This window comes from Esox lucius, chromosome 3 (assembly GCF_011004845.1).
Source record: "Esox lucius isolate fEsoLuc1 chromosome 3, fEsoLuc1.pri, whole genome shotgun sequence".
Lineage (NCBI taxonomy): Eukaryota > Metazoa > Chordata > Actinopteri > Esociformes > Esocidae > Esox > Esox lucius.
Genome location: NC_047571.1, coordinates 31707008 through 31722061, shown reverse-complemented (window position 1 = coordinate 31722061; position 15054 = coordinate 31707008). Strand labels below are relative to the sequence as shown.

At 44.1% G+C, this 15054-nt stretch overlaps 1 protein-coding gene across 1 annotated transcript in view; it reads left to right on the top strand.

Moving 5' to 3' along the window:
• The window catches only part of cdh7a (cadherin 7a), an 80824-nt gene that overhangs the window by 27367 nt on the left and 38403 nt on the right, over positions 1-15054 (top strand). Inside the window, exons 3-8 of the mRNA XM_010895530.4 lie at positions 722-1016; positions 3185-3304; positions 9532-9699; positions 11100-11287; positions 12534-12787; positions 13187-13323. Of these exons, the coding sequence (XP_010893832.3) occupies positions 722-1016; positions 3185-3304; positions 9532-9699; positions 11100-11287; positions 12534-12787; positions 13187-13323 (1162 nt within the window). The remainder of the gene's footprint in view (positions 1-721; positions 1017-3184; positions 3305-9531; positions 9700-11099; positions 11288-12533; positions 12788-13186; positions 13324-15054) is intronic.

The following is a 15054-nucleotide window of genomic DNA, read 5'->3' as shown; positions in this document are numbered from 1 at the left end:
CACTTACCAATGATGTGATGGGGACCTGGTGTGCATGGTTAAAGACATGTGACACAAAACAAGTCCGGGATGTGTTCATGAGTGATGGGAACTGAGGGTGCACGGAATGGTGGCGCTGCTGCTCACCGTACCGTGACAGATCCATGGTGAGGATCAAACCCCGGTCGCCTACATATCAATCTGTGTCCATAACCGTTAGGCTGTTTAACAATGGCTAGACAGTCAGTCAGGCACTCACTCAGTAAGAGACGCTTCACTTACGCGGTCCGGTAAAAACGGATATTTAGAAAGGTGGACTTTGGATTGAGTAGTTAGGGAGAGGGTGGGAGGTTAGGGAATTTGAAAGACATCACGTTTTTAGCAAAAAACTATTATTTTGTGCAGCTTTCTTACTGCATGTACTAAATCTTCCAAAATACTACTCCAGACTGTTTGCAAATTTTACCATTCTGTTTTGGGAACTCATCATACTGCACTGTACTGCATTTGAAATGTCATATAAGTCATATTTCTATCGTCAATTACGACCATATTGCTTAATGTATGTTTCATTTCCATTTGGTGAAATGTTTTCATTGTTGTAATACATGGCTCAGCTTTAACAGAAACCCTGTAAAAATAGGAGAACATACAGCACCAGTCAATAGTCTGGAGACACACCTTAAATATATTGCACTGTGTTGTGCTGTAATCATAACCTGCACTCTCCCCCCTCCTGTAGCTGCACTCCGACGTGGACAAGGGTGAAGGACGGGTGAAGTACGTACTCAACGGCGAGGGGGCCACCTCCATCTTCACCATCGACGAGAACACGGGTGACATCCACGCCACCAAGCGCCTGGACCGGGAGGAGCAGCCCTACTACACCCTCAGGGCCCAGGCCCGAAGCCGCGAGACCGACCTGCCAGTGGAGCCGGAGTCCGAGTTCGTCATCAAGGTCCAGGACATTAACGACAACGAGCCCAAGTTCCTGGACGGGCCGTACTCCGCCCGGGTCCCAGAGATGTCCCCAGTGGGTGAGTGCGGTCGCGTGACTTCAACGCCTGGATGGTCCTGTGGTGCTATGGGCTTACAGGGGGGGCTGATGTCTGTGTTGCCGGGTGACGAGTACTAGCCAATCACTGTGCAGCACGGAGGACGTTTTGTTTGACTTTCCTACAACATTTCTTTCCGGCTAGTAATAACTGGATCAAATGTTTAGTCCTAAAAAACATCGTCCTACAGGCACACAGCTTGCTTATTGGATACAATGTATGTAAACCCAGTGAGAAATGGGTCTTCCTCAAGATTTTATACACAATGGAAGGAGGCAACCCAAATCACACCGTGTCTCTCCAACATTGCACACTGATTCTGAGTAAAGCCCATACTGTAGGTTGAATTAGTCCAAAAGCTAGGAGATTAAGGTCAATGTAAAATTATTTGTAACAGAACGAAGAAGAATAGACCTGGTTAAGTGTAACTGATTGATCTGAATTTGGTAAGTGCCAGCAAAAGCATGTTGGCAGAGAAAGCTAAGCTTTTTGACCAAAGACAAATGTCTCCTAAGCCATCTCTATAGCCTCTCTGCTGGGACTAAGATGAAGGAAAAAGAAGCTTGAAATCTGCCTGCTGTAGTATTATAATCAAGCATGAAAGGACGAGGGGTTGTGGTATATGGCCAAAAGCTTTTCTTAGTGCCCGGATACAGCACGCTGCCATGTTTTTTGGCAAAATACCAGAAACCACAGTTGATCTAAGTTCATGAGGCATTTAGACATTTTATTCCTCAAGACTCAATGGCTACATATCCTGAATTCATATGTGAAAAAAATGTGATGTAGCTACTACAGATTGCCGATTGAAGGAATATACATAGCCATTGCGTCTGGCTTTTGCATTTTGGTTGCGCCACCATTACAGTCACTGGGATTGTAATCAGAATCATTGTCCACGACGCGGAAGCATAGTGTCTCGTCCACATGCCCAGATCTGCACTATGTCACCAAATGGGATGTTCCATGCAAAAATGTGGAGTCATAAGTTTGGTTAAAATTGGTAACAGGCGGGTCGTATTTTGAAATGTTTGCATAAAAGTGAAATATATTCACCATAATATGAGAGCTGGGGCTTTATTTCTCTCTCAAAGTACCACAGTGGGGACATCTGTAAAGCCCTTATGAAAGAAATAGGTCCATAACCACAATTGGCCACCGAAGGGCAAACACATAAAAAATGAAAAAAGTGACACAAAAAAATACCAGAAAGGTTCAAAAGTAGATTTTTGTCTTCACCGACGGCCATTGAATTGGACCTTGATCAAAACATGGTGTGAGAGAAGTTGGCTTCAAACCTATTGAACAACAGGGAAGGGGAAGGCGGTCATTTCAATCATAGGGAGAAATGGACCAGAGAGGGAACTTATTTTACTGAAACCAAGGGTAAAGATACCTTTCTTTACCGAGGCATTAAGGCAGCCTCCACGGCCAGCTAAAAGGGGTCCTATAGTGTCTGAATCAATTGTGGTGAAGAATTGCGAGCCCAGAATTGCGCGGTGGTGTGATATTACTGCAAATGTTGAACAACACATGGATGCAATAGAAACTCACAGCTGTGCGTGTTGATGATATTCTTTCACCTCGGTCGGTCTTCGTTTCCCCCCTGATTTAGGGCAGGATGGTAATGATCATGCAAAAAAGATGACTGATCATAAGCAGGCTCTTTTCCAAGAGTGCTATTGGAAAAATTAAACGGTTAGCAACAACAAAGGTGGGGTTTTAAAAGCCGCCAGGCCGGGGTTCCTGAAACAGGGTGAATGTGAACTCCGAAACACCGTAGTCTACCCTATGCAACACAGAATTACCACAAACTCACCGTACACCATTGGCCCACATTGGTAGACAGCAGGCCCAGAGTGGCCTTTGGTCCGGCCGTGAATACAAGCATCATTTTGACAACACACCCTGGTGTCAAAGCCACTAGAAGTTTGCTGTTTCGTCGTCCACCTTCACTGTCATTTTGAACACATTTACCCTCACTGACAGAGACATTAGTGAATTCTTAGAGGAGTGGATTTCCCGCTGACAGAGCAGTGGGCCGGATTAGAAACCGTTCTGCAGCTGGCCCACCCAGGACCATCAAAATTTCTCACGACAAAATGGCATTCCGTTTGTTTTTTCGTGACTAAGCGATTTTGTCGTTGCAGGCACATCTGTGGTGACGGTCGTGGCGACAGATGCGGACGACCCCACGTATGGGAACAGTGCCCGGGTGGTGTACAGTATCCTCGAGGGACAGCCCTACTTCTCCGTAGAACCAAGGACTGGTGAGCACCAACCCATTTCACACACAGGCGTGCAGCCTGCCATCTCGAAGCGGCATCCCCAGATATTTACATGATAGGGGAGGGACAAGACAATGTGATACAGCACTGGGCCGTTGCAATTTTTGTTCCTCCTATGCCAGCATTTCCGTTCTGGTCTCCCATCCAAAGACTAAACTGCTCAGCTTCAGAGACAATCAAGCACTTGGCTGCAGGGTTTTACGCTGTGAGGCAACTACACCATTTATCTACTTCCCCTGAGTCAGACGAACGACTGGATACCATTTTTATGTATATGCATCCAGGAGTTGCTAACAGGAATTAGCGCAATATCTGAAAGTGTATGGTATATGCTCGCGCTGGCTTTCAAAACAACCTCTAAATACTTCACACTAGACACTGAGACATAAAAGTGCTCTATATGAGTTCATCTGACCCTGGGGAAGTGGATAAACCTCTGCATTGCCAGAAATCCAGACGAATCATTTTACTCTAACAAAGGGGAAGTGTAATTGCTTCAGCCAATGCATACATCCCTAATAAATATGACATTAAAATAAAATGGATGGCACATGGACCGTAAAAGAAGTACCACCGTTAATGAACATGAAAAATTATTTGTTATCCGCCATCGCTTATGTGCATATTTGTACACAAGTTATTAAACGTCAGAGGGATGTTTGTTGGTTTGCAAATCGGGGAAACAGAGATGCATGTCGTTATCGTGTACAGCAAATGTCAATAAACGCACAAACTGTGATTACATTGAAGGGCGATTCAATCTTTTTCTGAGCGTTTGGTGTTTTGTAAGTCTTTAGTTTGGGGATGAATGCCAAGATGATTTGTATTGCTCGTTCAGTTTAATCAAGTAGCTGGATCAGGTCCATGTGCCTAATGAGTTTTGATCAAGTTTTCCCTCAACAGCACTTAAACTTGCAACGCATCACAGTCTGATTGGGGCGACCGGAAACCTTAAACGCAATCAACGCGTTTTCATTTCTGTGTTTGTCAAATCACTGCCTCCTTCTCAGTTAAAACAACAAGTATCCTGATTAAACGGGTTTGATTCGGGAATGCCACTCGTATTGATGAAGTATTTCAAGACATTGCCACAGTCTTGTGGGAGTGAAGAGGAAGAGAAGAAAACAGCACCCTGCCTTTGATTTCAACTCAATGACTTTGAAACGCTCTATACCACCTGTGTACCAATATTTTCACATGACATTTTCACATGACATTTTTTGTTTTCGTTGAAAGAAGGAAAGTGAATGGGAGAAACCAAAGCCATCAAAAGTTGGTGAAGTCCTTGATGCTGAGTGTAAAAAGTAATTTAATAGAGAGTTTGAAACTTTTATGACAACAAGGGTTTTATGAAATAAACTTAATTGATTGAGTTCATTAATATGCTGTTTCGTGGCACATTACACGGTCTGGGAACAGTGCAACAGCACATTTATACGTCCATTTATGTGGTCTTCAGTGTGGAACGTTAAAGCTGCTATATCCAGTCCTCAATGCAACTCGTCACTGGATTAACACCTGGTAGACGACAGCAATGTTGACATGTAGGGCCCCTGATCTGTACTCTACAGAAAGGCATAGTTATGGATGCGGTACACAATGTATTCATTGTGATTTATATTGAACAAGCACCCATGCGTATTAGTTTCAGTTAGTCATTTAACAGAGACTCTAATTCAGTGCGATTTACAGTTCATGTGCGCATTGTAGGCATCTAGGTGTTGTTACTAGCTGAATGTAACAATGCCAGTGGTAAGGAGTGAACCAACTGTGTGTTTTTCTCCAATCCCATTACATCAAATTAAATTGTACAGTACAGGTTTGTTAGACATTTTGATAGAGTTACTTACTTCTGTGAATGTTCATTATTCACTCTCTTTATTAAGGAACGGAAATTAGAAAATATTTTTTCAAGTATTTTTTTTTAAAGGATGATAAGACAGACAAGTATTTCTGCAAAAACTAAATCTAAATGTTTATATTAGCAAAGTGTGTTAACCCTAACATTATTGTATTTTGATTATTTGAACGTGGGTGAACATGGGTATTATTACACAGAAATGGCTTGCAGCTTTTCGGGCACATTCTGCAATTTTGTTTTTAAACTTTTTGACACAACCACTCTCTACTTCACTCCATGTCTCACAACTGTCATCATCTCTCTCAATCTGTCAGATAAACACTGACAATCTCTTAAAAAACGCACACAAATTATCTATTCATAGCAACTCAATCTGTTGGTTCTCTGGGTGTTAGTGTAAGGAAGTGGGAACAGCAGTAGTCTGGTCCCTCAGATTAAAAGCCTGCTCTCTGCCATCAAGGACAGGGTTTTTACGACCTGACACCCTGCCTCTTATTTCATCACTGTGAATGGAGTACCAAATACGTGACAGAGAGTTCTGACCATGGGCACCAGGGTCAAACTGTAATTATGTTCCATCACTGAGAAAAAAAACAACTCAAAAATACGATGATTGTGTAATGAAACAGAGTAGTGCAAGTTGAGATCTGGTGTTTTTGGATGTTGTTAGTCGGTAAAACCCAATTGAAGTGTTATGATGGATATTACATTTAAAATAGAAAAGAGTTGCTCTGAAGCACTCAACATGGTTATTCACTCGAATATTGATGTTTTCATCTTTCCTCATAATCCGTCCGGTAAACTCTGAAAATCCTTATAGAAATATATCAAAGTTACCAATGATTCCGTGTATTTCTCCTTTAATGCGAGGGCACTTGCTGTAGACAGCAGCGTCGCAACACTCGAAAGGACACCCCTCTTGTCTATCAAACAAACGTTTACAGCCAATTATCTTAATTAATGACCAGGGCCTACGGAGAATACCGTTTGGGGGACTTCCAACCGTTCTATTTAGACAGATTAGGAACAGGAAGAAACAAGCTGCCACCAGTTTCATCACTCTTCCAGTGGATTACGGCACACATTTAACAGAGCATTGACCATGGGCACCGGGGTCAGTCTGTAATCATGTTCCTGAGTTATGGCTTCCTGGCTCCGATCGGTGATGGGGTATTATCCAAGGATTATTACAGAATACAGCCACATGGACGGGGGGAAACATCCCGGCAAGCAATGGCATTACCACTGTGTCTTTTATGATGTTGTGGTCAGGTTTGTTATAGGATGTTTGTGTTTTTGTCCTCTTCCGGCTGTGCCGGGTGAACATATGAAGAGTACAAATTGTTATAATTAATAAATGCATGTGGGCTTGTGAGAAAGCATGACCAGATGGACAAGGACAGGGACAACACGGGGGAGGGGGAATGTGTCAGCACAGTGGCAGCTGAAATCGTCAGGTATCGTCTTGATCTGCAACACAACCAGGAGGACTTTGGACAGGGACAGCAACGGGTCTTTCAAGCCAGGTACTCCTCATGTGTGGGCCAAGACCTCATGTCCTCCTAAGTTTAAAACGGCAGGAGACAGGGAAAATGAAGAAAATGCATTCCTTAGATCTACAGGGTTTTACAGCGGGGAAGGAGAACTGACCCTACTCCCCCAGCACAGTAATATAGCAGCGTAAGACCTTGGGGCTGAGACAGGGGGGTCCGGTGACACTGTGGCCCTATCTGGGGGAGGCCCCGGCCAGGGCCCAACAGTCAGGAAATGAATCCACCCACATTGCCAAGCATCAACCAAAGGGACACCCACCAACCACAACCACCCTGAATGAGGGCTGAGTATTGCCATCAAAGTACAGCCCAATTGCACAAGTGTGCAACAGAGAGACAACAACAAGCTAGTGACTCCACCCCCGAATGGTATTGAAGAGAGGGCATCCCAGTGGCGATGAGAGCCCACCTGGCAAGACAGCAAGGGTGGACAGTAACAAGCCTTTTCTGGTCACCTTCACGCCCCTGGGCCAGACTACACTTAATCATAGACCATGCTGTAGAGATGAGTCTTTAGTAGACACTTGAAAGTTTGCACTGAGTTTGCATTTCTAACCTCAATTGGCAAATCATTCCACAGTAGTGAAGCTCTATGAGAGAAGGCCCTGCCTCCGGCTGTTTGTTTAGAAATTCTAGGTACAATTAAAAGGCCTGCATCTTGCGATCTAAGGTTACGTCTCAGTACTATGATGGGGTCTGAAACCGGACTGGAGCATTTCATAAATGTTATTTGTCTTCAGGAAGGCATTCATTTGTTGGGAAACACATTTTTCTAAGATTTTTGAGAGGAACGGGAGGTTCGATATCGGCCTATAATTGTTCAATATGTCAGGATCCAGATTATATTTTTTTAGAATAGGCTTAATTTCCACTATTTTTAGTGAGTTTGTTACACATCCGGAGGAAAGTGTACCAAATGCTGTACCAATGTTCAGCATCAGCTGACCTAGCACAGGAAATAGCTCCTTTAGTAATTTTGTTGGAATCGGGTCTAGCTGACAGTTTGTTCGGTTTAGAACTCATTACAAATTTAGTGAATGTGTCGAGCAATACGGGATCAGAAAATTCAAGGGTCCCCATTGACACCTGTAAGGGAGGTTCCGGAAATTCTCAGGAGAAATTAGATTTTGGGGACCATAACTATTTAAGGAGGAGTCAGTTATTTGTTTTGTAATGGTGATGATCTTTTCATCAAAGTAGTTCATGTATTAATTACGACTAAAGTGAAGACCCACCTCACCTGTTGAGCATTGCTTTTTTGTTGACTTTGCAACTGTATCAAAGATACATTTATGATTGTTTTTGTTCACCTCAATCAGGTTGGAGAAATAAGCTGATCGAGCAGACGTGAGTGATTTTCGGTATTGTAGTGTACTGTCTATCCAGGCTAGTCTAAATACTTCCAACTTGGTGGAGCGCCACTTTCGCTCCAATTTTCTGGAGGCTTGCTTGAGTGCTCTAGCATTGTCTGTGTACCAGGGAGCAAGTTTCTTGTTGCGTATTTCTTTTGTTTTTAGTGGTGCAACCGTATCTAAAGTATTTCCCATGGGTGCTTGTTCATGTTGAGTTTAGATCTTCGATTTGATCATTTGCGGATTTATTTACTTTGTTGTTGATGAGCGAGCTTGTAAGAATATCTAGAAATCTATTTGTAGTCTGAGGATTTATAGTACAGCTTTTGAAACTGTTTGCGGAGCAAGTGGATTTCTTGTTTTAACGGTAAATGTAATAAGACAGTGATCTGATATTCCAGGATTTTGGGGTGAAATTATTAGATCTACAATATCTATTTCTTGTGACAGGACTAAATCTAAGGAATGATTGTGGGAGTGTGTTGGACCTGAGACATGTTGGATAAAACCTATTGAGTCAATTATGGCTTCAAAGGCTTTTTGAAGAGGGTCATTGGACTTTTCCATATGAATATTGAAATCGCCAATAATTAGAATACTATCGGCCATGACTACAAGGTTAGACAAGAATTCTGGAAACTAATTGAGGAACATTGTGTATGGCCCGGGGGGCCTGTAAATAGTAGCTATGTAAAACGATTTATCAGAATGGTAAAATGAGTAAAACTTCAATGCTAGCAGGCTGGCTAACAGCCTGCGGCCTGACCTGCACCCTATCTCATGTTAAAGCTATAGGAGTGAGACTCCTGTCAATGTTCCTAGATAAAAGAAGAGCACCACTCCAGCTGGGATGGAATCTGTCACTCTTCAGCAGATCAGGCCTGGCCCTATTTCTGGGAGTGTCCCAAAAAGAAAGCCAGTTATCTACAAACTCTACCTGCTGTGATGGGCAGACCCTAAACAACACTGTCATTTCTTCCTGGAGGCACAGATGCAGTTTTTTTCATTTCTACACTAACACAATCCTTGCCTGACATTTGCGTCTGAAGCTGAGACTCTAACTCTGCTATCTTTACCTGAAGATGATAGTTCTCCTCTGTATTGTAGCTACAACAATTACAGTGATACGGCATAGTAATGGCACTTAGCTTTGGGTGTTCAGGGGTGAGTAGTTCCGTTAATTATGTCCTAATAGAGTCCCGGTGTAGAAAAGTTGGGTAAAAAGTCAACAGATAAAAATATTGCATTGGTAAACTCTTAAAGTAGATTTTAACCAATTAATTTATATTGAGTAAATTCTAATAAGTTTGGCAGGTAGCCAGGTAGGTAACAAGCAAGCAGCGTAGAGCACGTCAACCATCCCACAACGCACAGCAAAGCTGTCAAGATGTGTTAAGTTATCATGTTATGCCTTAGGTGGTGTTAACTAGTCTCCCATTGCAGGCGTGGTCAAGACAGCTCTGCCCAACATGGACCGCGAGGCACGTGATCAGTACCTGTTGGTGATACAGGCCAAGGACATGGTCGGTCAGATGGGAGGCCTCTCTGGAACCACCTCTGTCACGGTGACACTTTCTGATGTCAACGACAACCCACCCGAGTTCTCTCGCAGTAAGATCCTAGTTTATGTTTAATTTTCAGTCCTGACACATTTTCTTGTTGAGAAACAATACTTCAACTTATGTACAAACACCTGTGGTAACAGATTATTGTACCATGCGTGGACTACCCATCGAGATGTAGTCCAAGACTTTACTTTGTAAAGTTTTGTAAACTTTATTTTTTATTCTATAAAATAGCAGCTAGTTTATGCTGCTAATTTAAGGATTACAGCTATATTGCTAATGTAGTTGGCTCTGCGACATATTTGCTGATGTCGGGGTCTTGCGCACCCCAGCTTCCACCCACCACCCAGCCTCCACCCATCACCCCAGCCTCCACCCACCAACCAGCCTCCTCCCCAGCCTCCACCCACCACCCAGCCTCCACCTATCACCCCAGCCTCTGCCCACCACCCAGCCTCCACCCCAGCATCCACCCACCACCCAGCCTCCACCCATCACCTCAGCATCCACCCAGCACCCAGCCTCCACCCACCACCCAACATCCACCCATCACCCTAGACTCCACCCACCACCTAGCATCCACCCCAGCATCCACCCACCACCCAGCTTCCACACATCACCCCAGCCTCCACCCACCACCCAGCCTCCACCCATCATCCCAGCATCTACCCAGCATCCACCCTCCATTCACCACCCAGTCTCCACTCACCACCCATCCTCCACCAACCACCCAGCCTCCACCCACCACCCAGCCTCCACCCCAGCCTCAACTCACCACCTAGCCTCCACCCCAGTATTGCTATTAATAATCTTACACTGTTCATGTTGTTACTAGTAGTACTGTATTTACCGTCATGGGTTGGAGGTGAGTTACCCCCAAAGGGCCAGAGCCTAACGCCAAGACATCGTATGGGCATTGTTTCTCAAATAAATGGTTAAACTCCAGACGTGGCGTTTCCTGTCTGAAATAGGACTCATTCAGACCTTGGCTGGTAGGAATGATAATGAAGCAGAGGTACGAAACACGTCAGACTCCCACCAGGGATGGTAGACCTCCGTCTGTCCAGGGTAGAAGAACCCAACAGAAAAATTACAACCAAACAGGTAGCCTGCATTTAGCAGCTGGCCGATAAGCGAGGGCACAGAGCGAAGGGTGAAAATGGTCTCATTAATAACTTGTGTGTCGGGGCTGTTTTGGTCTCCCCCTTTCCATTATCTTCCCCCGTGTCTGACTCTCTTGCTCTCTGTTTCTCGCTCCCTCTATCTCTCTCCTATCTCTCTTTTTTTGTCCGTCTCTCCCTTCCTTTCTCTCTTTCCATCTATTTTTCACTCCCACTCCTTCTACCTCCCTCTCCGTACCATTCTTTCTCCCCACTCGCCCTCCCTCCTTTGTGCTCCCTCCTCCCTCTCTCCCTCTCTCCCCTCGCTCCTCTCTCTCGCCTGTAGAAAATTATCAGTTCAGCGTGCCAGAGTCCCTGCCGGTGGCCACGTTGGTGGCCAAGATAAGGGCGTTGGACTTGGACATTGGGCCCAACGCCGAGATGGAGTACCGGGTTCTGGACGGAGACGGTCTGGGGATGTTCCGAATCACCACTGACAGCGACACGCAGGAGGGCCTCATCACCCTGCAGAAGGTAAAACGCAGAGCGGTCCTGCGCAGCCGTCGCCGGAGCACTCCCACGGTGTCACACTGGCCCGACGGGCGGAGCTTACGGTCCGTGGCCGAGCGCGGTTTTTCATGGCACTGCATTGAGCCGTGTCCACACGAGGACCCCAGATTCAGTACACCGTCATATTTCATTATACACCATAACACTTCAGTAACACCCATAGTGCACCAAGGTGGGATCTGGATGCTCTAGCTATAATGACCGACCAATCTCAGGGTTGAAAAAGGTCTGTCAAGCCACCGGGAACATGTCTAGTCTACTGCTTTACTGACACAAGGCTGTGTACTAAGCAGACAACATACTAGGCTCATTCATAATGCAACCGCATCAAAATGTGCAGCATTGTCATTTCCCACCATTCATACGTTTGTATAAAGTAGTTCCTCAGTTTCTTTTCCTCAAAAGCAAGCAGGGAATTCTGGCAGATGAAAAGCCGAAATGAGTATGACGTCGTGGCATTTATAGCATAACAGTTTCATTTTTTTTTACTATTAAATGTAATATTTTTGGCACACCCAATCAGCCCACTATTTACAATGCAATTATGAGTATTCTTACACAGCCATGGTATGTAAGACGTTTTCTGGAATTTTAAAAACGTTGTTTTTAAATGCCTGAGGCGTTTTTCACAGAATTTAATCATGAGGCTATTGACTCTTGACAAAATATAATTACCACTAAAAACCACTCAACTTTCAAATGGAGATGAAGTTTCGCTCTTTCCCCCCACATTTTAAATTATTTAAAGACAATGAGTGTACGTTCAATCCCGTGCATTTGATATCTTGAAAAGCAATAATTTCATGACTCTGACTGGTGAGATGAACGAGTGGCTGTGCAAAGCATTTTTAAAGTCTTGTGTCTTGCTTTTGAAGTCGACGTTTTGCCTTGGCACTGTGCTGCAGTCTAAGTCCATGTTCAGAAGGTGCTGAGGGACGGGCAGGGACATATTGTACTCTATGTGACTTCTGAACAAAGTTTTCCCAATGGCACCTAATGATATTTAAGGCTGTGAGTGCAACCCGGTGCCTGTATCTATTGTCAGGTGATTTCTTTGTCTTTTTTCCATTGTTTTTCAAAATATCTGCCCATGTCCAAAATCTATCATTCTAACGGAAACTACCAAACTAGCAGAAACTACCATCCACCTTCCCTCAGTCCTTGCATCCTCCATCCAATCATCTCTCCTACTCTCTCCGTCTTATCGTAGGGCCTGGACTTTGAAACCAAATCGAGCTACACCCTGCGTGTCAAAGCGTCCAACAGGAACATCGACCGGCGGTTCCACTCCGTGGATTCTTTCAGCGACACGGCGACCGTGCACCTGAACGTGGAGAACGTGGATGAGCCGCCGGTCTTCATCTCACCGCTCACCAAGATCGTGGTCTCTGAGGCGGCCAAGGTGGGCACCAGTATTGGGACTGTCTCCGCTCACGATCCAGACTCCACCAACAGTCCCATCAGGTACGGTTGTGGACAGGGTCCATCAGCACACCTTTACTGTCTCTGTCAAGGTTCACAATCTCTGTCTATTTAGCTCTGCTACTTGTTTCCGGTTTGTCAGGTGGTTGGGGGTTATGATAAAAGCATAAAAGTGATCGTTATTCATTTGGTACGCATCACTTAGCCTTATTCGCCTTAAGTGAAAAATTTACATTGCGAAAAATAGTAGGATGTTTCAAGTATATTTTATGGAAGCACCAACCTTCTCATTAAAACAGCCTGAGTGAATGTACTTCATGCATGCCTGATGAATGTACTATGAGTGTCCATAGTAAGTGTTACAACGGCAGACGCAGTTGAATCTGGCCCTCCAAAGGAAGCATTTCCAATACACTCCCTTATCTGCCAATCTAACTCCAGGTACTCCATTGACCGAAACACCGACTTGGAGCGCTTCTTCAACATAGATGCTGCCTCTGGTATCATCACTAACGCCAAGTCGCTCGACAGGGAAGTCAACGCTGTACATAACATCACCATCTTTGCCACGGAGAGCTGTAAGTCGACTGTTCTTGCTCTGCTATGACTTCACAGCTGATGCCATAGGTCTAAATGTAGGACTTGGTTTTGGATGGCCGTTGGTAATTCGCAAAAGCACCAGCTGCTCCTCCTAAGGTGCACGCAAAACATTCCACAATGCATAACAACAACAACAACCTTCTCTACAAAGACAGAAGAACCTGTATTTAAAATGAGAGTACAAAACATAAAGAAAACAGATAGTAGAACTGTCCATGACATTCAAGTCTAGCATTTGACTCAACCATAAAAAATAAAATAAAACATTTAATTGCAAGTTACAACCGGGAGACACCCACTGCACAGGGCCTAGAAAAAAATCTCCCTGGCCCTCCCTGAGCAGGCCTGTATATCCTAATGTCAAACACTCTGTAAACTAATAACAAAATGCATTTCACAAGATAGTGAATCACACAATCTCTCAGAATACAATAATAACAACCTTGCAATCCATTGCTCTACTGTGACATTTAAGGGCTTAGTGCTCTTGGCAGTAGAGGTATTCATGAAATGAACAAGGTCCCCTTTAACCTTGACCTTATTGCTATATACTGTCTCTGATTGTATTGTGCTAGCCAGTGGGTCTGTTTGTGAAATAAACAACATCCTTTTGAACCTTGAACTCTGAACCTTGTAGCACTGTTGATGGGATCTCTGACGTGTTTTTGGAATCGTTTGTGTAATTAACAGGGTTCCTTTCTACTCCGAGTCTTTTTCATTTCAGGGTTCAGGGTTTTATGGGTTTCAGGACTCAGAGCTTTTAGGGTTTTAGGGGTTTCATTTTTTGGGGGGGGGATTTAAGTCATGATGTGTATATTGTCCAGCCATCTGCATGCAGACTGTAGACACACAGTCATTGCTCAACGCTAGTGGCAAATCATTAGTACATTTAGAATAAACGGGAGGTGGCCTTGTTGACTCCCTGGTGGGATTTCACATCAGAGAAACTACCATTAGAGAACCCGCCTTTGTGTTCCGTTAGATAAATAGCTTTCACTTCATATGGCAAAGAGTGTGGGGACAGTTTCTCCAATAATAGATTATAGTCAATAATATTAAAGGCTGCTCTAGACAGGCCCCACTGTCTAGCGGGGGGGGATCGATTTCTTTGAGCCAATCATCAATCATTTGAAGGAGTGCAGTACCTATTGAGTCCCTTCTCTGTGCACATGTAGAAAATATTATGTACTTCAGTCTTTAATGGAAAAACAACCTTGTATCTGAAGAACTGACATTTTTTTTTTCTCCATCAGTTTGCTAAGAGGCGGCAGTAGGCCGATTGGTTGGCTGTTAGTGACAGGAAAGTTTGCATTTCCTCGGTGGCAGAATGACCTTCTCTTTCTTCCTTGATTTGGGGGCTTTCGTCTTAGCTCAGATTACAGAGGGGGCTGATAAGGGTGTCAGCATTGTTTGCTAACGTATTTTTCCATCTCTGTTGTCAATACTACGTGTTTTCTCATTCTGGACGTGCAATAGACTTTCAGCTTTAATTCAAAAGGTCGAACAAAAATATTGTGTGAAACGTTTAGGAATTGCAACCATTTTCATACACAGTCCCCTTATTGAATTGGCTCAAATGTAATTGGATAAATTAACACAATCATAAATAAAATGTTAATTTTTTGTACTTTTTCGAGAATCCTTGGCACGCAATGACTGCTTGAAGTCTGGAACACATGGACATCACCAATCGCTGGGTTTCCTCCTTT